Genomic DNA, 25771 nt, shown 5'->3' on the forward strand with positions numbered 1-25771 from the left:
GCTTGTTTGTCCTCTTTTCTCATTAGAATGCATGCTCACCACAACAGCTTTCTTATCTGCTTTCCTCACTGCCATGATCAACAAGTACCTAGAATACTGCTATAACCACATTTTCTGGTTTCTGTATTTCATGCTTTGGCATCTGGGGCCATGCTTACCCTGGTGGAAATGCTCTTCCCAGAGCTAGCCAGACAGCAAAGAAGTATACCTTCCATATGCAAACCAAACAATCCAGAGCCCACAGTCCCAACTACCTCATTTATCAGATTCTTACACTCTAGGCCACTATTACCCTACATAAATCACCCAAGGCCCAGGTACCATACAACTAGTGGCAGCCCCTATGTCCCAGTGCCCACTGAAATTACTCAGAACTAGCCAAGCCTAAGCCTATGTATAATGTCTTGCCTGTTCCTTCCTGCAGAAACCACAATAAAACTGTATGCTCACATTTTCTCCCACTTCCTCTGCCCCCTGAGTGATGCTGGTGCTTTCCCAAGTGGTCCTATCTGGTGTGTTATGCCTCCTGTTTCTAGGAAACTAAGTATAAAAAATTATTCCTGGGCAAGGGCAAGGAGAGCATTAGAACAAATGCCCAATGCAGGTGGGGCTTAAAACCTAGATGACAGGTTGATAAGTCTTCCTTCATGACAGTCATTTCTGTGTCTCTGTGTCAAACCATATCTGATTAAAACAAACCCCAGGTACCCTTAAAATAAGTGCCCTAGCATATAGTACATGCTCAACAAATATCTGTTAAATGTATCACTTCTGTCTTCTTCCAGTTCCTAACATACACTGGATATACTCACCATTCCTCAATATGTTTTAATAATTAAATCATTCATAAAACTTTGCTTAATAAGTAACAGCTACTATGTTAAGTTCTAAAGATAGAGGATAAATTAAAAAGTAGATATTTTCTGTTCATTAGCATTTCAAGTAACATATGAGAATACAGAAAGGTTGTAAGTAAAGAAAAAAAAAAGATAATATAAAAATACTTCAAACCAAAAGAACTTTAAAACAAAAAGCACTAGAAAAAGAAAGATCTGACTGGGCTTGGTGGTTCATGCCTATAATCCTAGCACTTTGGGAGGCCAAGGCAGGTGGATTGACTGCTTGAGCCCCAGAGTTTGAGACAGCCTAGGCAACGTGGCAAAACCCCATCTTTACTAAAAATAAAAAAAAATTAGCTGGGCATGGTGGCACCTGCCTGTAGTACCAGCTACCACAGAGGCTGAGGTGGGAGGATCAGCTGAGCCCAGGAAGTCAAGACTACAGTAAGCTGTGATTGTGCCATTGCCCTCCCGCCTGGAGGACAGAGTGAGACCCTGTCTCAAAAAAAATTAAAAAAGAAAAATAAGAATCCAATTCACCAGGAAGATACCATAATCCTAAACATATTTGTACCAAATTACATAGCCTCCAAATACTTAAAGCAAAAATACCAGAATAATAATAAAGAAAATAAACAAATCCACTAACATGATAGAAGATTTTAATACACGTATCTTAACATTTAATAGATGAAGCAAACTTCACATGCTCCCACTGCCCAAATCAGTACAGTTACAGAAGACTTTAATATCACAATGGGCTTGATCCAGTAGATATTAAAACTAATGAACATAAGAACACTACAATGATTTGGGGGACTTTTACTGCTAGCCATAATAGAGTAACTAAGACTGGATTTTTCCTTCGCTGTTAACAAGTATAAAAGAGGGCAAATTCTATGAAAAAATTATTTTCAGGCATTGAACAACTAGGTAGCATACCAATGTGACCCCTGAGAAAAGGGAAATAAGTGAGGTAAACTCAACTTTCTGGAGGAAGTATTTCCAGACTTCAGTGCAAGGAAGAAAATCCAAGCATGGCACAACAGTCTTGCAGAGAAAGAGCTCCCAAAATTTGCAAGGAATCTTCCAGTCTACCACCAAATAATAAACTAATGAACATCCTCAGAATCTCTTAGGCTGACTAAAGAACTGCTAGGGGAAGAAATAATTACTGTAGAGCTGCAAACTGAACAACTACCATAGCATACAGGATTTGAGACCTTCACACTGTGACTAGAGAGAACAGTGATCACACTGAACACTTTGATCCAGTAGAGATCCTAGAACCCTTTGATAATGAAGCAAAACTAGCAAAAGAATACGGACAACAACTCTAGAACCACTCCCAAAATATGCTTTAAAACAAACCTTGAAAGGGATCAGCTGATCAGAATCTAACTGCTGGCTAGAACAAAGTCCAACAGAATTTAAGAGAAGACAACAAAATCTATTCACTCAACAACATCATATTACCATGTCTGGCATACAAACAGAAACTGCTAAACAAGTTAAAAAGCAAGAAAATCGGCTGGGCATGGTGGCTTATGCCTGTAATCCTAGCACTTTGGGAGGCCAAGGTCAGGAACTCGAGACCAGCCTGGCCAACATGGCAAAACCCATCTCTACTAGAAATAAGAAAATTAGCCAAGTGTGGTAGCGCATGGCTATAATCCCAGCTATTAGGGAGGCTGAGTGAGGCAGGAGAATTACTTGAACCCAGAGGGTGGAGGTTGCAATGAACCGAGATCACACCACTGCACTCCAGCCTGGGCAACCAAGCAAGACTCTGTCTCAAAAAAAAAAAAAAAAAAAAAAAAAAAAAGGCAATAAAATCATTCAAAAGAAGCAACACCAAAATGACAGTGATGAAACTGACAGATTTTAGATCAGCTATTACAAGTATATCCAAGAAAACATGGACATAATGGGCAGATAAATTAAACATAGTAAAAAGGTCCATATATACTTCTGCTTCCAGCAATGATAGAATAAGGTTCTACTATCTAACTCCCCCTCAGAAAAATATGGTAAAATCTAGGATAATACAAAAAGAGGTTATCTGGAAGCACGGGAGAGTAAGAAGCAAACGAATCCTAATGCAGAGTACAAATTTCAAGAAGGGGAGTTGCACAAAGTGAATTCCCATTTTCACATCTTTTAGCCTTGGGATAAGTGCAGCTGACATAGTACATAAGAAACAGGGAAAAGTAACACTGCAGGCTTACTGGTCTGGGGAACCAGAACCAGAACACTGAAGACAAAAAAAACAAAAAAAAACAAAAAAAAAAACATATATATATATATATATGGCATTAAAGAGAACTGAGGCATCTTGAAAGGGAAAACAAAGAAGGGATCCCTAAATTCTGACTGCCCATGTCTCTGATTGAACCATGAACCACATGTGCATATCAGATTGAAAGAAGTTCAGCTAAAGACAAATGAGATGCTGGCCAAGAAACAAAAGAGTATACTGTTCAAGTCAAGTCAGTAAAGACAACTAAATGCCAGTTAAAACAACAGAAACAACACTCATTAGAAACAAAGGTAACAGAATCTCCACAATTTAACATTCTTTATATCCAGAATAAAGTCTAAAATTACCTAACATATGAAGAACCAGGAAAATGGTTCTTATTCTAAAGAGAAAAGAATATCAATTGAGACTGATCCCAAGACCATCTAGATGTTAGAGAAAGCAGACAAGGATGTTAAAAAAACTGTTATAACTATCCTCAAGGAATTAAGATAAAATATGCTAACAATAATTTTTAAAAAAGATAGGAAATCTCTGGAGAAAGATAGAAATATTAAAGAAGAACTAAGTGGACACTCTACAACTGAAAATGTAATATCTGAAATAAATTATTCACTAGATAGGCCTAACAGACAAAAGAGATGATAGAGAAAAAAGTAAGTATACATAAAGATAGATCAATCAAAACTACCCAATTTGTACATGCACTGAGAGAGATTTCTTTTTCAAAAGATTTTTTAAAAGACTTTTTTAAAACTTTTTTTTAAACAAAATAATCCTAAACAGATCCTAATGAACCTGTAAACTATGCAACATATCTGTAATTGGAGCTAAAGGACAAAAAGGAGAGAATGAAGCAGAAAAAAAATTTGATACATAATGACCAAAGTTTTTCAAAATGTAACAAAGTATAGAAATTTATAGATATGAGAAGCTCAACTTGCTGAAGGAAAATGATACCCGAGGAAAATGCAGATCCTTAGACAAGGGTGAAGAGCATCGGAAATGGTAAGCTACAAAAGACAATGTTTCGTTTTTCTTTTAACTTATTTATAACTTATTTACTTTTAGTATGCCAATATTTGGAGGTTTATAACATATAGATATAATACATATAACAATTATAGCATAAAGAACAAGGTAGGTTGGATATGGTCCTATATAGTTGCCTTACTCTGCAAGCTTCTACACTTTTCATGAAGTGGTCTGCAAAGTGGGCTGCAAAAAGTCAAAGACATAAACTGTAATCCCTAGAGTAACCACTAAATTAAATAATGTAAAGAAGAATGGCTAAAAAGGCAACAGTAAAATATTTTAGTTCTAAAATAATATTTAAATAATTGTTAAAATGCAGGAGAAGAACAAAAAAAAAAAGCTAGTATAATAACAACAATAAAATGATATACCCAAACCAAACCATATAAAGCAAAGATAAACCTGATAATTTGTGGCCCTGTTAATAACATTTAAATTGTTATCTGCTCAGGAACTCTACTTATTTATTTATTTATTTATTTTTTTGAGGCATCGTCTTACTCTGTCACCCAGGCTAGAGGGCAATGGTGCAATCATAGCTCACTGCAGCCTTGACCTCTCAGGTTCAAGCAATCCTCCCACCTCAGCCTCCCAAGTAGCTGGGACTACAGATGTGTGCCACCATGTGGGGCTAATTTCTTTTATTTTTGTAGAGATGAGTTTCACTATGTTGCCCAGGCTGGTCTCACACTCCCAGGCTCAAACAATCCATCTACCTCAACCTCCCAAAGTGCTGATATTACAGGTGTGAGCCACAACATCAGCCTTGGCATCTTCTTATAAGGGCACTAATCCTAGTCATAATGATTATGAACTAATTATGTCTCAAAGGCCCCACTTGCAAATACCAGCACAATAGGCTTAGGAAGTGCTATGATAGTATACATACATAACATATATATATATATATATATATATATATATATATATATATATATATATATATGTTTTCACCCACAGTTCCTGGCTTATAATTCCCATAGCCCTTGTTATTTCTCCCCATGGCAGGCCATAGAAACTAAAAAATATACTCTAATCATCCCTCACCTTTCTGTCTAAGAGCTGGACATAAAGAAATTCTCTGACCTACTGTATCTAATTGCAGATCACAAGACCCCCATTTCAGAAGGGGTCCCATCCCATACCCTGGAGGAAAGAATGCTGCACAGAGAGGCCAAGAAGAATCTGAATGTGATCCAATTCATAGCAGGTTAGTCAGAAACACAGGTAAAACAACATGGGGCTTCCAACTGGCATGGGAAGTGGAGGGCAGTCTTGCGGGACTGAGCTCTGAATCTGTGGGATCTGATACTACCAAGTAGATAGTGTCAGAATTGAATTGAAAGATATCCAGCTACTGTCCACTGCAAAACTGATGGCTTGTCTGTTGGTGGGGAGAAATCCCCACACATCTGGTCACAGAAATCTTTTGTGTTGATTGTGTTGTGAGCACAGAGGAAAAATCATTTGTACGCCAAGAGGAAAATTTACAACTTTAAATGCTTCTATTAACAAAGAAAGATATAAAATCAGCATTTAAAGTTTCCATCTCATGAAACTAAAAAAGGAATACATTACATAAAAGTAAGCAGAAGGAAAAATAAAGAACAGAGTAAGAATAAAGTAGAGAAAATTAACAAAGCCAAAAATTGTTCTTCTGACATAATTAATAAAATTGAATAGGCCGAGCACAGTGGCTCATGCTTGAAATCCTAGCACTTTGGGAGGCCAAGGTGGGTGGATCACCTGAGGTCAGGAGTTTGAGACCAGCCTGACCAACACAGAGAAACCCCGTCTCTACTAAAAATACAAAATTAGTTGGGCAAGGTGGCTCATGCCTGTAATCCCAGCTACTCAGGAGGCCAAAGCAGGAGAATTGCTTTAACCCGGGAGGCAGAGACTGTGGTGAGTTGAGATCGTAGCATTGCTCTCCAGCCTGGGCAACAAGAACAAAAACTCCACCTCAAAGAAATAATAATATTAAAATAAAATTAATTAATAAAATCGAATAAACCGTTAGGATTGATTATCAAAAAAGAGAGAATATACAAATTGCTTATTTCAAGAATTAAAGAACAGAGTTACCCCAGATTCTACAGACATTAAAAAAGCAATTAGAAAATATTAGACATAATTTATGTTAATATATTCAACAATTTAGAGGAAATAAACAAATTTCCTTGAAAAACAACTTAAAAACTTGATATAAGTAACCTAACAAAAAAACAAATTTCAGAAAAAAATCTCTTATAAACAAAGATGCAAAAAATCCTGGCAAAAACCCTGCCAAAAATACAAGCAAATCAAATCCAGCAATACATAAAAAAGATAACATATCACTTTTAAGTGGGCCAGCAAAATAAAGTTAATCCAACATTCAAAAATCAATCAACTAATTAGTTATATTAACAAAAGATAAAATCATATGATCACTTCATACAGAATAACATTTGACAAACCCAACACCTATTCATGGTAAATCTCAGCAAGTAAACAACTTCTTCAATCAAATAAAGGATATCTAAAAAAAAAAAAAACAAAAAAAAAAAACCTATAGCTAATATTATACCTAATAATGAAATACTAAATTATTTGCTTTTTAGATCAAGAAAAGGCAAGGATGTCCACTCATGATATCATTCCCACTCAACATCGTCCTGGAGGTCCTAGCCAGTGCAATAATGCAAGCAAAAGAAATAAAATGCATAAAAGATTGGAAAGGAAGAAGTGAAACTTCTATTTGAAGATTACATGATTAAATGATACTAAAATAACTGGATATGCCTATGAGGAAAAAATAAACTTCAATCCCTACCTTACACCATATGTGATAATAAATTTGAGATGAATATAGACCTGAATATAAGGCAATTAACTATAAAGCTTCCAGAAGAAAACATGGGAATAGACAAGCTATGAAAAGCAATAACTGGTGGGGGCGTGGAGGCTCACGCCTGTAACCCCAGCACTTTGGCAGGCTGAGGCAGGTAGATTATGAGGTCAGAAGATCAAGACCATCCTGGCCAACATGGTGAAACCCTGCCTCTACTAAAAATCCAAAAAATCAGGCAGGCTTGTGGCGCATGCCTGTAGTCCCAGCTACTTGGGAGGCTGAGGCAGGGGAATTGCTTGAACCCGGGAGGTGGAGGTTGCAGTGAGCCAAGATCATGCCACTGCACTGCAGCCTGGTGATAGAGTGAGACTCCGTCTCAAAAAAAAAAAAAAAAAAAAAAAAAAAAAAAAAAAAAAAGCAATAACCATAAGAGGAAAAAAACTGATCAATTAGACTTCAGCAAAATATACAACTTCTCGTCAAAAAACATCTTTAAAAAAATGAAGTAGGCAAATGATAGACAAGGAGAAAATAGTCACAAAATATCCATCTGGCAAATGGACTTATATTCAGAATAACTAAGGAGCCCCTATTACTCCATAATACAAAGACAATCCAATTTTTTTAAACGGGCAAAAGATTTGAAGATACTTCACAAAAGAAGATATACAAATGACCAATAAGCATAAGAAAATATGCTCAACATCATTGGACATCAGATAAATGCAAATTAAAGTTACAATCAAATACTACTATACGCACTCCAGAATGAATAAAATTAAGAAGCATGACAACACCAAGCATTGTTGTGGATGAAAACTTTCATGATGAGAATGAAAAATGATACATCACTGTGGAGAAAAAGTCTTACAGGCTCTTATAAAACTAAACATAAACCAACCCTAACCTGGCAATACCAATCCTAGGTATTTATTCAAGAAAAATGAAAATATACAACCACAAAAAGACTTGTATAAGAATGTTCAACTTTATTAATAATAGCCAAAAACTGGAAACAGTCCAGATATCTGTCAATAGGAAAATAGATAAACAAACTATTTACATTCATACAATGGGACACTACTCAGTAATCTAAAGAAACATACTACTGATACAAGACAAGGCATAAATCTCCTTTCTCACAGGCACAAATCTTAAATGGATAAATAAAGATTTAATTTTTTTTTTCAGCTTTAACTTCTAACACAATAAATACCAAACAGATTTAACTCACAGAGCTATTGCAGTCCTCAATAATTTTTAAATGTGTTAAGGGGATCATGAGACCAAAAAATTCAAGAAATTCCATTTGGTTGTTGCAAAAGTAATTGAAGCTTTTGTCACTGAAAGTGATGGCAAACACCGAAATTACTTTTGCAACAACCTAATAAAGTTGAATATGATCATGACCTATATTCTAACAACTACATTCTTAATTATACAGAAACCCTTACATTTCTGTGTACCAGAAGATGCACAGAAATGTTCACAGCAGCCTTATTTATAACAGCAGAAACCTGGGAACAAAATGTCCAATGATTAAAGAATGGATAAATCAATATATTCCTACAGTGGAATACTAAACAACAGCAAAAATAAATGAACTATGTCTATATCCATTAACACAGTCAATTCTCAGGAACACGAATGATACTAACAAGCACAAGTTGTGTTACAAAAAAAATAAAAAGCAAGTTGCAGAAGAATCTACATATAGTACAATTCCACTTATGTAAAATATAAAACAAGTAAACCTAAACAGTATATTTTTAGGAATGCAAAGAGGTAAAAGCCAGGAAATGGTAAACACTAAATTAAGTATACTGTTTATCTCCAGAGGGTAGGAATCTACATATAGTACAATTCCACTTATATAAAATATAAAACAAGTAAACCTAAACAGTATATTTTTAGGAATGCGAAGAGGTAAAAGCCAGGAAATGGTAAACACTAAATTAAGCATTCTGGTTATCTCCAAAGGAAGAAGATGGGATCAGGGGAGAACACAGAGGGTGCTAAATGTTTCTTTAATGATGACTGCTCTGAACCAAAGGAGTGTCCTTCTTTATCAAGGTCATAATTATCTTCATTTATCAACCTTTAGGCTGGACTTCCTGAACACAAAACAGCCATCTGAATGGCAAGATTAACTGAATCAACTCTAGTGATCAATGGGATTTCAGAAGACAAAGTCAGATTGCCCTCATATCTGCTTAAAAAAAGAAAGGGGGAAAAAGGAAAAACTGTTACTCAGAAGGTGAAATAGCTTGGAAACTATAACGTTGCATTTCAGGAAAAGTATCTTAGCTAGACTCTCTCCTTATCATTTTGTGTAAATGAATAAGTGAGTGAAGATCATAAAAACACAGCTTTTATGGCAGCATCAAGATTTTAACATGCATAGTTTTGGAGTTCTGCTGTTCGCTGACTCTAGCCAGTCTTTCTACTTGCTATTAAAAGCAGTATGCTCTGAGAAGTTAAAAAACATACGTTAGAACAGGAATCTATACCTATGATGAGTCAAAGATTTTTTTCCAGCCTCACAACTGAATTATTTCAACCCTGGGGTATTTACTTGCTTTCACTGGTTAAAGTGACTCTTTTGAGTCGAGTACATTACAGGTATAAATAAAATGATGCTTATAAATTGTTTTTTAATCTTCAGATGGGCTAATAAAAGCACTAACCTTTATTCTGTAGGCTCATCTTCTAAAAATAAAAGGCATGGTATAAGATGACATACTCTGAGTTTTCACAACAGAAAATCAAAATTTCTCAAAACTCAACTTCAGACACAGTTTTCAGTTATTTATTGCTGAATAACCATCACAAACTTCATAATTTTAAAACAAATTTATCATTACCTCTATGGGAACAATATGAACAATAAAAAGTACATGGGATATTAATCTATATGTAAATAGTTTGTTTTGGCAAGAGTGAAAGAAGGGCAAGGAAATGAAAGAAAGACTGAAGAGTTAAAAATAAACTGGATAGCACAATGAGATACAACTATGCATCCATCACAATGACTAAAATTTGAAAGACTGACACTAAATATTGACAAGGATATGGATCAAATGCTCTGTGAAATGGTACAACCACTTTGGAAAAAGGTCTGGCAGCATCTAATAAAACTAAACATACACATATTCTATGACCCAATTATTCCAATCCTAGGCATTTACCTATGAGAAAAGAAAATATCCACAAAAAGATCTGTCCAAGAATGTAATAACAGCTTTACTTATAATTGCCCACACCTAAAAACAGCCACATGTCTATCAACAGGAAAATGAGTTAACAAACTGTGGTATATTTATACAGTGGAAAATACCACATAGCAACATGGATGAATCTCAAAAACAAGCTGAACAAAAAAGCCTTCCCAAATGGTAAATACTAGATTAGTCCAATTCTATGCAGTTTTAAAACAGGCAAACCTAATCTATGGTACGGAAAAAAAAAATCAGAACAGTGGTTGTGCTGGAGAGAACGGGGAAGATGGAGGCAGGGATTAACAGGCAAGGGGCATGAGAGAACTTTCCTGGCTGATGCTAAAGTTCTACATCTTGATAGAGGTTATTATATGTGTGTATGCATTTCTCAAAATTCAGCAAAAGTAATTTAAGATTTGTGTATTACAGGCTGGGAGTGGTGGCTCACACCTGTAATCCCAGCACTTTGAGAGGCTGAGGTGGGCAGATCACCTGAGGTCAGGAGTTCGAGACCAGCCTGGCCAACATGGTGAAACCCCATCTCTATTAACAATACAAAAATTAGCCTTGCATGGTGGTGCATGCCTGTAATCCCAGCTACTCAGAAGCAGAGGCAGGAGAATCGTCTGAACCTGGGATGGGAAGGTTGCAGTGAGCCAAAATTGCACCACCGCACTCCAGCCTCAGCAAAACTCCATCTCAAAAAAAAAAAAAAAAAAAAATTATGTGTGTATTACATTGAATGTAAATTTTACATCAAAAGAAAAACACAAGGAATTAAACTTTAATGATATGAATGCTGAAGTATGTAGAGGAAAGCAAACAGATGTCTGCAATTTACTTCAAAATATGCCAAAAAATAAAATGAACTGATGGAGAAAGGAATGGAAAAATATATCAGTATGTGATAAAACAAGTGTAATAAAAGGTTAATGGTAGAATCTAGGTTGTGGGTAAATGGATATTCACTGAAGAATTCTTCCAACTTTGTTAAATGTGTAAAAAATTTCATTTGATAAAAATGAGGTGTTGGCCGGGTGCAGTGGCTCACGCCTGTAATCCCAGCACTTTGCAAGGCTGAGGAAGGTGGATCATGAGGTCAGGAGATCTAGACCATCCTGGCCAAGATGGTGAAACCCCATTTCTACTAAAACTGCAAAAATTAGCTGGGAGTGGTGGTGTGTGCCTATAATCCCAGCTACTCGGGAGGCTAAGGAATCAAGAATCGCTTGAAGCCAGGAGGTGGAGGTTGCAGTGAGCTGAAATTGCACCACTGCTCTCCAGCCTAGCAACAGAGCAAGACTCTGTCTCAAAAACAAAACAACAACAACAACAACAACAACAAAAAGTACTTTTCATGCCATGTTAGAATTTGGTCTTTATCCTTTAGTCAATAAAAAGTAACATTGGATAATCCAATTGAACCTCCTAGAGAAAACATCTAAAAATCCTGAATTTAAAAACAAATCAAAGAAGGAAGAAAAAAGGGTAGGAGAAAAGGAGAAATGGAAAGTCCACCAAAGTAAGGAAGCAAGTACACCTCCCAAAAGGAAGGTTTCACTGCCCCGTCCCTATCACCCATGCCCTGTACACTCAGGCAGGAGTTGATGCTGCAAACTTATGGCAGAATTTCTTCTCCTGGAAACCTTAGCATTTGTGCTTAATGCCTTTTAAATGATTGGATGAGGCCATTCATGTTATGAGTGTAATCTCCTCTACCTAAAGTTAATTGATTATAGATATTAACCACATTTACTGTCATAGTAACACCAAGATAAGTGTTTGACTAAATAAGTTGTATACTATAGCCTAGCCAAGTTCACAAATAAAACTAATCAGGTAAGGAAGCCACAACTATAATAAAGTATGGGTTAATTTTGTTTTTTTAAAACTTATTTTGATTAGATTCCTATTCAACTAATCTTTATTGAGTACCTAATATCTGCCAGGTACTTCATGGTGTGTTTTCACATGGATTATACCATTTAAATCTCATAAACTTTCTTTTTATTAGTTTTTATAAAATGAGAAAAATGATATTTGATGAGGTTAAGTCATAGGCTCAATGGAGTGAAGTCCAGATAGGAATCTTGATTCTGACTCCAAGTCCAATGGGCAGCTGTTCCATTATAACATGTACTTTCCTCAAAGTAAAATAATCTAGGACTTTTCTGCCACCATAAAATGCCTTTACTGTCCCTTTTGGGATCTATCATTTGCTGGGTCCTAAAATGTTTCCTCATGCCTTTCTTTTGAGTGTTCTGCACTACCTAAAACTCTCCAGGTTTTTTTCCACTGTTGGAAATAGCTGGCAAAGGAACAAAGGTAGATTCTGAAAACTAAAAGAAACAACTTAAGATTTTAACCTGAAATAAGAATGCACTAGACAAGACTTTTATTTAAATGTTTACTATATTATGTATTCTATCTCAGTGAAGTTTCCCAAATTACTATTTGAGGAATTGTACCATTCTTATTTACACACACACACACACACACACACACACACACAAATTACTGTTCCACTTAAAAAAATAATCAATCATTTCTTCCAAAAGGTGCCACCAAATGACAATTCTTCCCAGTTAATATCTTTGAAAGTCTAGGCAAATACTAAGATTAGACTTCCAAACGTACTCAGCCTTCAGGTACATACTAAGTTCTAACTGCTAACTATAGACTTCAGCCTAAAGGGTGATTTCATTTAAGCTTGGGAAAGGCACTAATTAAAAATAGGGATGAAAACTGTTTCTGAAATTAAAAAGTTCAATTTAGCTCATTACCCAGAATGATCCTTTTCAAGCTTTCCTTCACATATAGGTTTTCAGCCTACTGTTATCATGCAGGGTAATCAACACCTAACTTGGTTTGCAAAGTTAGAAACCCAGGTTCCAGTACCAGCCCTGTGATCTTTAACAAACTGCTTAAACTTTTGAATTTACTTTCCTTACATAAAAACAGGGATAACACCTACATCTCATAAAAGATATAAAAGTGCTTTGTGTATGTTAAAGCCTTGCTTCTCCTAGTGTAGTCTCCAGACCAGCAGCACTGGAATCACCTGATAGCTTTTAAGAAATGCAGACTCAGCCAGGCATGGTGGCTTATGCCTACTATCCCAACACTTTGGGAGGTTTGCTTGAGGCCAGGAGTTCGAGACCATCCTGGACAACATAGTGAGATTCCCAGCATCTCTATAAAAAATAAAATAAAAAATTCACCAGGCATGGTGGCACACAACTGTAGTGCTTAGCTATTCAGGAGGCTGAGGCAGGAGGTCCCTTGAACCCAGGAGTTTGAGGTTACAGTAAGCTACAACCATGCCACTGAACTTCAGCCTGGGCAACAGAGTTAGACCCTGTCTCAAGAGGGAAGGAAGGAAAGAAGACAGGAAGGGAGGGAGGAAGGGAAGGAAGGCTCTAAGGCCACATTCCAGATCTACTAAGCCAGAATGTGTTTTTATAAGATTCCCAGGTAATTCACATACACATTAAAATCTGAGGCCCACTGTTATAAAACACTTCATAGATGTTAGGTATCTTCACCATAATAAAACAGTTCATTAGAAACTTTTTGTTTGTTGGAAGTCCTGTGATCTGGTAACCCATTATCAGTATGACATCAACAATAATGACATCATTCTCCTCAGCTCTGTCAGTTCCCAGACTGAGAAACTACTATATGCGGATTCTGATCTAGGCTTCGCCACTAACTTTCAATGTAATTTTAGGCAGATCACTTCTTAAGGTCTTTTTCCTTACTTGTAAAATGAGAACATTAGATCACTAGTTCCCACCATAAGGTCCCTGGACTCACTGGCACCTAAAAAAGTGGTAAGGGAGGAAGGCAAGGTAGTATAGTAGTTAAGTACATCATTTTGGAATTAAATGGCTACTTCAAGGCTGGGTGTGGTGGCTTACACCTGTAATCCCAGCACTTTGGGAGGCCAAAGCAGGCAGATCAACTAAGGTCAGGAGTTGCAGACTAGCCTGGCCAACATGATGAAACCCTGTCTCTACTAAAGATACAAAAATTAGCTAGGCAAAAGGTGCCTGTAATCCTGACTATTTGAAAGGCTGAGGCAGAAGAATCACTTGAACCCAGGAAGCAGAGGTTGCAGTGAGCCGAGATTGTGCCACTGCATTCCAGCCTGGGCAACAAAGCAAGACTTAGTCTCAAAAAGAAAAAGAAAAAAGAAAAAAGTTCAGCCCATACCAGGGTTTCGGGGGTAAATTTGAGGAATGAAGGAGGATAGGGTGGGGTGGTAGAGAGAGGGGTCAGATATGCCTCATTATACTCTTTGGAATTCAGGCATACAATTGGCCAGCATTAACATTAAAAAATAGAGAGCCTAAGACTGACAGAACAGACTTTTTGTAGCAACGAGATACCAAATTCCAACCTGACTCTAGTATACCATCACATGATAAATAGCGAGGCTCTGAAAGAAATCAAAGTACGTTACCCAAAATATATTTCTTTGACATAATTTGAAACGGCCCTGCAAAGCTGACTCTTGCAGAGGAAATTTACATTCTATAGAGCATTCTCAACCCTTTCCAGGTCTTTTTCTGATCCTGAAGAGATTAGCTGAGAGTCTAGCATCTTTTAAAAGGAAAACATTTGCCATCTATTGCCTCTAAGGGCAGCCTCCAATGAGACTTAATCTACATAATAAGAACCTTGGTCTCTACAATCCCTTCTCTTAACCCACATACTGATTTCTATTGATTCCAGGGCTTTAAATAACAACAACTCTTTCAACCAACTGCCAATCAGAAAATCTTTAAATCCACCTATGACCTGTAAGCTGTGGCCCCTACTCACCACCTCAAGTTGTCCCACCTTTCTAAACTGAACCAATGTATACCTTACACATACTGACTGACATCTTATGACTCCCTAAAACATGAAACCAAGCTGTAACCCTAACCACCTTAGGCATGTGTTCTCAAGACTTCCTGAGGCTGCGTCACAGGTCATGATCCTTAACCTTGGCAAAATAAACTTGTAAGTTGACTGAAACTTGTCTCAGATACTTTTTGCTTTACACTATTTACTTAAAGCAGATGCATTTTACTGTAAGTAAATTATACCTCAAAAAGCTAACTGCAAAAGTAAAACAAGAAGAGAGAATGAGAATGCACCCTGGAAGTCACACTGAATGAGTTTAAATCTTTGCTTTGCCACTTGCAAAGTGGAAAACTTTAGACTGAGTCTTGCTCTGTTGCCCAGGTTGGAGTACAGTGGCGCAATCTTGGCTCACTGCAACCTCTGCTTTCCAGGTTCAAGTGATACTCCTGCCTCAGCCTTTCAAGTAGCTGGGATTACTCTCTGCCCTAATTTCCAGGTCTTTAAAACAGGACTACAGGACCTAATTTAAGAGTTGTTGTAAGGATTGTAATAAGAGTTCTTATCAGATAATATGCTCATAAAACTTTGTATATTAAACCCCATAAGTGTTAACTATCGTTATTTCTGTTGGCTATTTTTAATGTTTCAAAAATCACATTTATCCACAAGAAGACTGTAATGAAAATATTATACTGTTTTGTTTTATATCAATGCATTAAAGTAATTAGTGGCTGTATCTCATATGAATCATTACAACATGGTAACAGTATCTAGAACTTGTCTTGGTGAGTTACATGTGCCTTTGATTAATTAAAATGGGGATAAAGTACATTAACAATTGTAATTTATGAAGGAGTAATAATAAATCATAATTTATGTAAGAGTGATAACAAATTCATGGCACTCACGAAAGAAAATATTTAAAAGCCTTCTTTATAATGAAAAGGTTAAAACAGCTACTCTGTTACCACATGGTCCAGAGTCCCACCTTTGGGGGCTTGAAGAGATATTTGTACACCCATGTTCACAGCAGCATTATTCACAATAGCCAAGAGGTATAAGCAACCCAAGTGTACACTAACAGAAGAATGAATAAAAAAATGAGGCAGGGGTATGGTGGTTCACACCTGTAATCCAGCATCTTGAAAGGCTGAGGTGGGAGGATCACTTGAGCCCAGGAGGTCGAGGCTACCATCAGCCATGATTGTGCCACTGCACTCCAGACTAAGTGACAATGAGACCCTATCTCAAAAAAAACAGAAAATGTGGCAAACACATATAATAAAATATTAAACAGCCTTAAAAAGGAAGGAAATTCGGATACGTGCTACAACATGGATGAACCTTAAGGACATTAAGCTAAGTGAAATAAAATACTCACAAAAAGACAAGTACTGTATGGTTCTACTTATAAGAGGTACTTAGAGTAGTTAAATGTATAGAGAGACAGAAAGCAGAAGCGTGGCTGCCAGACTAGAAGGAGGAGGGAATGGGGAATTGTTTAATGGATACAGAGTTTCAGTTTTGCAAGATGAAGAGTTCTGGAAATTGATTGCACAACAGTGTGAATGTACTTAACACTACCGACTACCAAACTATGTACATTTAAAAAGGTTAAGATGATACATTTTATGTTATGTGTATTTTTCCACAATTAAAAATGAGTAAGTAGCTGATATGGCAGCTCTTGCAGCATGAACTCTATAAAAGCTTTATGAACCTATCTATGTTTTAAATTTGTAATAAGCACCCTTTCCTTGCATTCCAGTGTACCATACACATATCACAGCACCTAAAAAAATTAACTGGCAGTCTGACTTGGATACTGTCTGCAGAAACCAACTCAAACTGTGTTTTTCCTCTATTCTCACAACACAATGATCATCACAGAAGACTTTTGTGACCAAGTGTGCGTAGGGAAACCCAATCAGTTCTACAGCAATCAGTTCTGCAGCAGAAAGCATCTGGGTGTTCTCCAATTCAATTCCAACATTACCTACCTGGAGACAGTGTCAGATCCTACAGGTTGAGGGATCAGTCCCCAAAACTGCCCCCTTCCTTCAGACACCTGTCCCAAGTCCGGGGCTGGGACAAGTACAGCTTACAAAACCCAGGGAAATGCATTTATTAGTTTCTTATGAAGGGTATTTTAAAGTTTACGAATAAACAGGCAGAAGAGGAGATACACAGGAGCAGGTCTGGAAGGGCCCTGAGCACAGGAGGTTCTGTCCTATGGATTTGGGGTGCAGCATCCTCCTAATACATGGATGAGTTCTTGTTCACCTTTCTGTCAGCCTTCACATGTTCAGCTATCCAGAAGCTCTCCAAACCCTGTCCTCTTGAATCTTTTATGCAGACTTCATTGGATAGGCATGATTGAAGTATAAACAGCCATGTGGAAATATGATTGGACAAAAAGGGTATAATCTAATATTAACAGACAGAATGGAGAAATCCAGCAAAGCCTGTCTATTCAGATTCCTCTGTGCAGCATTCTTTCCTCCAGGGTATGGGGCAGGACTCTCTCTGTAATGAGGGTCTTGTGACCCACAGTCAGATTAGAGTCCTGCTTTGGGCAGGTGAAAGAAGGGCAGGGGAAGATCAGAGAGACAGAGATTCTGTTTCCTGAAGCCTAGTTTGAGGCTTATAGTGCCCCAACGTTATAATAAATGACTCTAAAAAGGGATATGGGAATTATGAGCCAGGAACCATGAGTTATTTACACACACACACACACACACACACACACACACACACACACACAAAGATATATTAAACCTAAACTCTTTTGTACACTCAATTTGTCCTTTCATTTGGCCTTCATTCTTCAGTTGACTTATGATGCTTTTGAGTTATAATTTGGAGGCAATGCTGCTTGCCTGTCAATAATCTTCAGAGAAAGGAGCATCTTTCTTAATGTGACAGGGATGTCACCTCTACCAGGCCACAGAGTTCCAAGACCAAAAAAGAAGCCTGATGTGTGCTCACTAACTTGAGGTTGTTCTTCAGGAAGGATGGTAGGAAGGAACCTGAGAAAAGGAAAAGAAACAAAAGATAGCAAAGGGCTACAAGCAGTCAAACGCCTTTCATCATATACCTGTATGGCAGAGGCAGCTGATTAAAGCTTTTGTCTTACGCTGCAGCAGCAAGGAAAAAAAGACCTCATTCCCTCATCCAAGTGAATCCCATAGTAAAGGTATAAAGACTCAGGGTTGCTCTACTTTCATTCTGCCCACTTCCTATGAAAAGCATGGGGAGAAGGGCAGCAAACCTATGAAAAGGAACAATACCTGGCTTGAATCATTCTCACTCATAGACAAAAGGATATGGCAAGATGATCATACAAGATCGTAACAGTCATTCTTCCCATCATGAAAGTCATACCAACTAGGTTACCTCCTTAGACTCAGGTAGGCCCTATAAAAATCATAACTGGGAATTTTCAAGTATTTTTTAGCTTGCTTTATTTTTTTTATTTATAAGCTCTCTGATAAACCCTTTCTCATAATATGTCAATTCTTGGACATTCTTTGATCAAATACGTTTTCAGGAAGGCATTTCAACTGAAAGAAAGAATGTGCCTGTTTGTACTTATCTGTTCATACTCCTGCTGGCCTCTGAGCTACTTTTTTTTTTTTTTAAAGACAGAGTCTCGCTCTGTCACCGAGGCTAGAGTGCAGTGCCACAGTGTCAGCTCTCTGCAATCTCTGCCTCCTGGGTTCAAGTGATTCTCCTGCCTCAACCTCCCAAGTAGCTGGGGCTACAGGCACACACCACCACACCTGGCAAATTTTTATATTTTTAGTATAGATGGTGTTTCATCATGTTGGCCAGGGTGGTCTCCAACTCGTGACGTCAAGTGATCCACCCACTTCGGCCTCCCAAAGTTCTGGGATTACAGGCATGAGCCACCACATCTGGCCTCTTGGCTACTTTGAACAGAGAAGCTGTCTTCCAATATGAAGTTTTATAGTCTTAGTCAGTGACAAAATAGGCACTAGTAAATATCTGCTGAATAAATAAAAAATTCTGAATAATTTTTAATTGGGCAATTGTTTTCTGAACACCCATGTTGACAGCAGCATTGTTCACAATAGCCAAGAGGTAGAAGTAATCCAAATTTACACTGTCAGAAGAATGAATGAAGAAAATTTGGCCAGGGCATCATGGTTCGCATCATGAAGCTGTAAGTAAAGCTTAGAATTCCCCTTCATTTCCCTTTTGGTAATATTTCTTCCATTAAATCAACAGCATCTGAAACTCCACTTCCTATAGATAGTATGTCTTGGTAGAAAGGGTTATGAGACCTAAATTTGAATGCCATTTCTGCTACTTAATAGCTGTATGATACTGAACTGCTTACTTAACTTCTCCAAGATTCAGCGCCCTCCTCTTTACAATGGGGTAATAACACCTAACATTCCTTGATAGGAATGTTCTGAGGATTAGAAATATACAAGCATTCTTCAATTTGCAAGCTTCCAGTATGTCAAATTTCAGTTATCTTAGTTTAGTTAAATAACACCAATTACCCATTACACAATTCAAATTTCAGTTACCACTGTATACTAAGTGTGAGTAGCTGAATATGATGAATATAATATAAACTTCACTGCTACATCTTAAATCCACAAATCACTATACAAATAACAGAAGTATATCAAAATCAGTGACCAACCAGGTCACTTCTTTCAATGTCTGTTGGTGATTAGTGACAATGAACGTGATACCTGTTGCTCAGTTCATGCACAGAAAGCAAAGAGTATGTAGCTGAGTTGCCTCCTTGTCTCCTGGTGATAAACTTATGTGCGATGTTACAAAAATGAGTAACAGAAAGAAGCAATTGGCCAAGAATGATGAAAAGGTAGCAGAGAAACAAAAAATAAATAATGTTGGAAGTAAAATTTCAATCAAATGTAAACAGAGCTATAGAAGAAATAGCTGACCATAGCAATGCTGACGCTACTGCCATTCAAGAGACTAAATATGTAGTCTGAGGGGCTGGGTGCAGTGGCTCACACCTGTAATTCCAGCACTTTAGGAGGTCAAAGTGGGCAGATCACTTGAGGCCAGGAGTTCGAGACCATACCGGCCAACATGGTGAAACCCCATCTCTACCAAAAAAATACAAAAATTAGCCAGGCATGGTGGTGTTTGCCTGTAATCCCAGTTTCTTGGGAGGCTGAGGTGGGAGGATTGCTTGAGCCTGAAAAGTGGAGATTGCAGTGAGTCAAGATTGCACCTCTGCACTCCAGTCTGGGCCAAAGTGAGACTTCATCTAAAAAAAACAAACAAACAACAACAACAAAAAAACTGCTGGGCAAGGTGGCTCATGCCTGTAATCCCAGCACTTTGGGAGGCTGAGGCAGGTGAATCACTTGAGGTCAGGCATTTGAGACTAGCCTGACCAACATGATGAAACCTCATCTCTATTAAAAATAACAAAAATTAGCTGGGTGTGGTGGCACACTCGCAGCTACTTGGGTGGCTGAGGCATAAGAATCACCTGAACCCAGGAGGTGGAGGTTACAGTGAACCAAGATTGCACCACTTTACTCCAGCCTGAGTGACAGAGTGAGACTCCATCTCAAAACAAACAAACAAGCAAAAACATGTAGCCTGAGAAACTTAGCGAAGGCAAACTTATCAATATAAATGAATAAAGTCGTCATGGTGAAAAAGATAAAGATGTCCCAGGAGAAATGATGCTAACAAAAAATGTTGCATTAAAGGAACTCAGAGAGATTTCACAATATTAAAAGTACAAAGTATAAATTCTGGAAGGTGGTACAGATTGGAAAAGATAGTACTCATCCTGGCTGGGCATGGTGGCTTATGCTTGTAATCCCAACACTTTAAGAGGCCAAGGTGGGAGGAATGCTTGAGCTCAGGAGTTCAAGACCAGCCTGGGCAAAATGGCAAAACCCCATCTCTACTAAAAATCAAAAAAAAAAAAAAAAAAAAAATTAGCTGGGCATGGTGACACACACCCGTAGTCCTAGCTATGGGGTGCTGAAGTGGCAGGATCACTTTAGCTGGGAGGTCGAGCTGCAGTGAGCTGTGATTGTGCCACTGCACTCCAGCTGAAGCAACAGAGGGAAACCCTGTCTCAAAAAAGAAAAATCCAAAAAACTATGGCCCTCATTAGTGTAGATGTAGCTTGCTAAAAACAAAAAAAAAAAGTTTTAAAAAATGTTTTAATTTAAAAAAAAAAAGACGACTGGGCATGGTGGTTCACACCTGTAACCCCAGCACTTTGGGAGGCCAAGGCAGGTGAATCACTTGAAGCCAGGAGTTTGAGAACAGCCTGGCCAACATGATGAAACCCTATCTCTACTATAGCCAGCCATGGTCGCACGTCCCTATTAATCTCAGCTACTTGGGATGCTGAGGCAGGAAAACTGCTTGAACCCAGGAGGCGGAGGTCACAGTGAGCTGAGATCACACCACTGCATTCCAGCCTGGTCAGCAGAGCGATACTCTGCCTGAAAATAAAATAAAATAAGAAGAAACAATAAAAAATACTCATTCCATATTATAGTTATGTGACGAAAAGGCAAGCACTGTTTAAATTACTCCTGATAAGTGATTTTTATAAAGAAAAAAGTTTATTTCTCAATGTTTTTAATGTTTTAAAGTATACTACATAAACATGCTTACTTTTTTCATTTCCCTATATATTCATAACCAACAGTAAGAGACTACAATGTTTGATAAAAAAATTTTAAAGGTCACAGAACAATCATAATTTTCCCATTGATTTTTAACATAGCGTTACCTGGTTTTAACTTAGTCATTTGTATGGTCCCACGCTACAATGCAAAGCAAGGACTGCCTGTACCTTTAACTTCTGGCACATCAAAGGGCTTATTATTTCACAATGAGATACCTTCTCCCCTGGTCCTTACAATATGCTCAAACAAAAGGAATTTAAAATAATCTTGGCTGATGCAGGAAGACAGTTTGCAGGTGCTGAAAGTGACTGAGAACCACTGCCATATCTGAATATGCAATTCTCTAAACTATTCCTTATTCCCTAAAATACATATATTCTAATGCTGAAAGACAGTTGAAAGATAGTTGAGTAAACTGAATAGTTGTTCAGTTTGTCCTCTGTGATACCACAGTATTTCATATCTGTCTTCCTTTCTTGAATATAAGAGAAAAACAATGAATGTGTGATAGAACTAATGATGGAGAGGTAACATGGATAGTAGCTTTAGAGTCAGACCTCAGTGTGAATACTATCTCTACATCACTTACTCTAATCTTAGGTAAAGTATTTCCTAGAGCTTCAATTTCCTTATCTTTGAAATGGGGACAATAATACCTTCTTTTTGGAATTACTATGAAGATCAAAAGAGATAAGATATATGAAGTGCTTAGCAAAGTGTAGTGCATAGTGACCACTCAGATAATAGCTATTATTGCCATTATTATCCTTGATATTATCATCACTACTATCGTTAATGTAAATACTATCATGATGCTAAAATTGCATTTGCTTTAAATACATTTTAAACATATTATTATTAATAAGCATATTTTTCAAAGAACAAATTCTCTTAGTCCAAGATATACTATTATAGATACTCATGACTTGCTATGGTAAGATGACTTGACCTCAACTTCCTCCAGACGATTTTCTCCCAAGGTACATGTGCAAAGGGCTGCCAACATTTACTCATCCTCTTCTTGCAACCCCCCTGATTCCTCTGTCAAAACTCTCCCTGCAGTCTGCGCAGTTTCCTCTTCTGAGCACACTGAGAACAAATGTCATTTCCCATTTCTCAGAGCTATCTGCCAGAACACAGTATCTTGCTCTCTCATAGTCCACATGACTTAACTGCCAGTTTTCTCTCTTTGCATTTTTAATTTTTTTGGTAGAAACAGGGACTAACTCTTGCCCAGGCTGCAGTGCAATGGCACAATTATAGCTCACTGCAACCTTGAACTCATGGGCTCAAGCGATCTTCCCACCTTAGTCTCCTGAGTAGATGGGACTACAGGCACAAACCACTATGCCCAGCTTCTTTTTAAATTTTATGGAGACAGGGTCTCACTATGTTGCCCAGGCTAAACTCGAACTCCTGGCCTTAAGAGATGTTCCTGCCTTGACCTCTCAAAGTACTGGGATTACAGGCATGGACCACAACACCCAGGCCAGTTTTTTCTTTTGATTTGAATCCAAAACCTTGGTTGTAAACTGAGTCATCATTATCTAGGTAGACCCCTAAAGCTGCAAAGGATCTAAAGACCAACTAAGGCTAGCCCCTTTTCTCTGCTAATTTTTTTCCTCTGAAAATATTCAGGAGTTCGTTGAACAATGTCTGATTTAACACTTTCAGTGACAGAAAGCTCTCTGTCCCCTAAGTCAACCTTTCCCATATCATTGGTTAGAAGGTTTTTCCTTACATTGAAGCAAAATTTTCCCTGTTATAGTTTCTGCCCATAGGCCCTAATTCCAAATTCTTTTTTTTTTTTTTTTGGAGACGGAGTTTCGCTCTTGTTACCCAGGCTGGAGTGCAATGGCGCGATCTCGGCTCACCGCAACCTCCGCCTCCTGGGCTCAGGCAATTCTCCTGCCTCAGCCTCCTGAGTAGCTGGGATTACAGGCACGCACCACCATGCCCAGCTAGTTTTTTGTATTTTTAGTAGAGACGGGGTTTCACTATGTTGACCAGGATGGTCTCGATCTCTCAACCTCGTGATCCACCCGCCTCGGCCTCCCAAAGTGCTGGGATTACAGGCTTGAGCCACCGCGCCCGGCCCAAATTCTAATTAAAAAAAAAAAAAAAAAAAAAAAAAAAAAAAAAATTAGCCGTTCTGTATGATAGCCCACCCAATATTTGAAGACTCTTTGAGTTTCTCGTTTCCATGTTCCACATTTCCAACTCAGAATGCATGGTTTTCATCTCTTCCCTCATGGTCATGGTCCTCTGGATCAGGCATGGACTCGCCAAAGTGATCTAACAACAAACTGGTAAAGTGCTTCCTTTGCCAACATGTGGGCTTCCAAGTAACTGCATTACAAAGGATCCCTTTGCCCATATTTCTCTATTTTTATGTAAAAATTATTCATTAAACTAATAGTTCAAGAAAAGTGAGTCTCAGCCTAAATCATGGTCATAAGAGAATAGTACTGAAGTCCTGAAAACTGCAAAAAGCGTTTTTTCTCTTTTTTTTTTTTTTTTTGGAAACTTAACCAATTACCAGAACAGAATAAAGTAGGACCGCTTGTCATGATATGTTTGCCTCTTTCCTACAAAGCCATGCACAGATGCCTGGGAGCAGGACATAACAATGAGAAGGTTGGGTAATGAGAGTTTCACTTCATGTCCGGAGAAGTAGATCCAACTAAAAGAAGGCAGTGATCGTTGGCCAAAGGATAGTCTCTGCACTTTGCCAGAAGCAGGTACGTAAAAGAAGGATCAGATGATGTGCTCTCAAAACCTGATTAAACGACAGAAAAAGAAGTGGCAGATTTCTCCTAGCCTGGCAGGAAAAATCATCTAGGAAACAGAGAGAGAGAGAGAGAGAGAGAGAGAGAGAGAGAGAGAGAGAGAGAGAAGCCCAACCTAGCCAGCAGTGCCTGACAGAGCAGCAGCTAGAGAAGAATGCTTAAATCCTCGGAAGGTCCCGTCAAAAGACCCCCGACTCCTAGGCGGCCGGATAGGACAGAGTGGGGCAGGGACTTGGTCCCCTGTGCTCTTGGGAGCCCGGCAGGCACAGAAGGTACAGATTAGGTGCGAGATGCCTTCGCCTGCCGGGGCAAGATGACGGCTGAAAGAGGGCGGATGACCTCCGGCACTGGAAGACACCCTGCAGGGCAGGGGGCGGCGGTTCGGACCTCAGGCCGGCGAACCTGTTCCCTGGAGGTGAGCGAGGAGGTCCAGTAAGAACAGAAACGGGAAGGGAAACACGGCAGAATTCTCGCGGATCGAGAAAACGCGGAGACAGGAGCGGTGCCCTTCCGGCCACGGCGGCGGCGGCGACAGCAGAGCAGGTGTCCCGGGCCCTCGCTCCCAGGGGCAGCGTCCCCCGCCCTCCGGCCCGGCCCCGCTCCGCCTCCGACGGGGACCCGCTCCCAGCGCCGCTCCTCGGGCCCCTTCCGCCCGCCCAGACCCCGGCCCCGCTCCCTCGGCACGCCGGACTCCGGCCCGCTTCCCGCAGCCTCTCGCCGGCCCCCGGGCGCCACGCTCCGGCTCCGGGGCCAGGCCCGGCACCTCCCCTCGCGGCCAGGTCCGCCCTCCGCCTTCCTCACATGGCGTCTCCTCAGCCCGGCGCCCTCCGGCCCCCGGCGCCCTCCGGCCCCCGCTCCCCGCCTCCGGCCACACTCACAAAACTCGGCGATGTACCGGGTCACAGAGTAGTTCTCCTCACACCAGTCCAGCGTGGAGGTCGTGGGGCCCCAGTAGCCCTCCCGGTCCGCGGCAGGAGCCATCGCGCCGCCGCCGCCGCCGCCGCCCAGGCGCTCCGCTCACTGCACCGGGCTAGGCTGGCGACCAGGCCGCCCCGGCCCAGCCCGCGCGCTCGCGCCCGCCCCGCCTCCCCGAGGGGCGGGGCCTGACGCCGTTACGGACACGGCCTGGAGGGAGGCCCCGCCCACCGGCGCCGCGGGGCCGCGGGCCGGGCCGGGCCGGACCTGACCTGGCGCAGGGCCCACCCTGAGGGCGCCGACTGGCCCCGCCCCCTTCACCCCGGGGCGGGGCGGGGCAGGGGCGTCGTCCAG

The 25771-nt window shown here is 39.5% G+C and overlaps 1 protein-coding gene across 2 annotated transcripts in view; it reads right to left on the reverse strand.

Annotated features, from left to right (window-relative positions):
* The window catches only part of ACER3 (alkaline ceramidase 3), a 159334-nt gene extending 133768 nt beyond the window's left edge, over positions 1-25566 (reverse strand). The window contains exon 1 of one of the 2 annotated variants that reach the window (XM_039462270.2): positions 25381-25566. In XM_039462270.2, coding sequence (XP_039318204.1) covers positions 25381-25483 — 103 coding nt within the window. In that variant the 5' untranslated portion in view covers positions 25484-25566. The remainder of the gene's footprint in view (positions 1-25380) is intronic. The other variant, XM_074400420.1, reaches the window with a different exon arrangement.
* Positions 25567-25771: the final 205 nt, after the last annotated feature.

Source organism: Saimiri boliviensis, chromosome 6, assembly GCF_048565385.1.
Source record: "Saimiri boliviensis isolate mSaiBol1 chromosome 6, mSaiBol1.pri, whole genome shotgun sequence".
NCBI lineage: Eukaryota > Metazoa > Chordata > Mammalia > Primates > Cebidae > Saimiri > Saimiri boliviensis.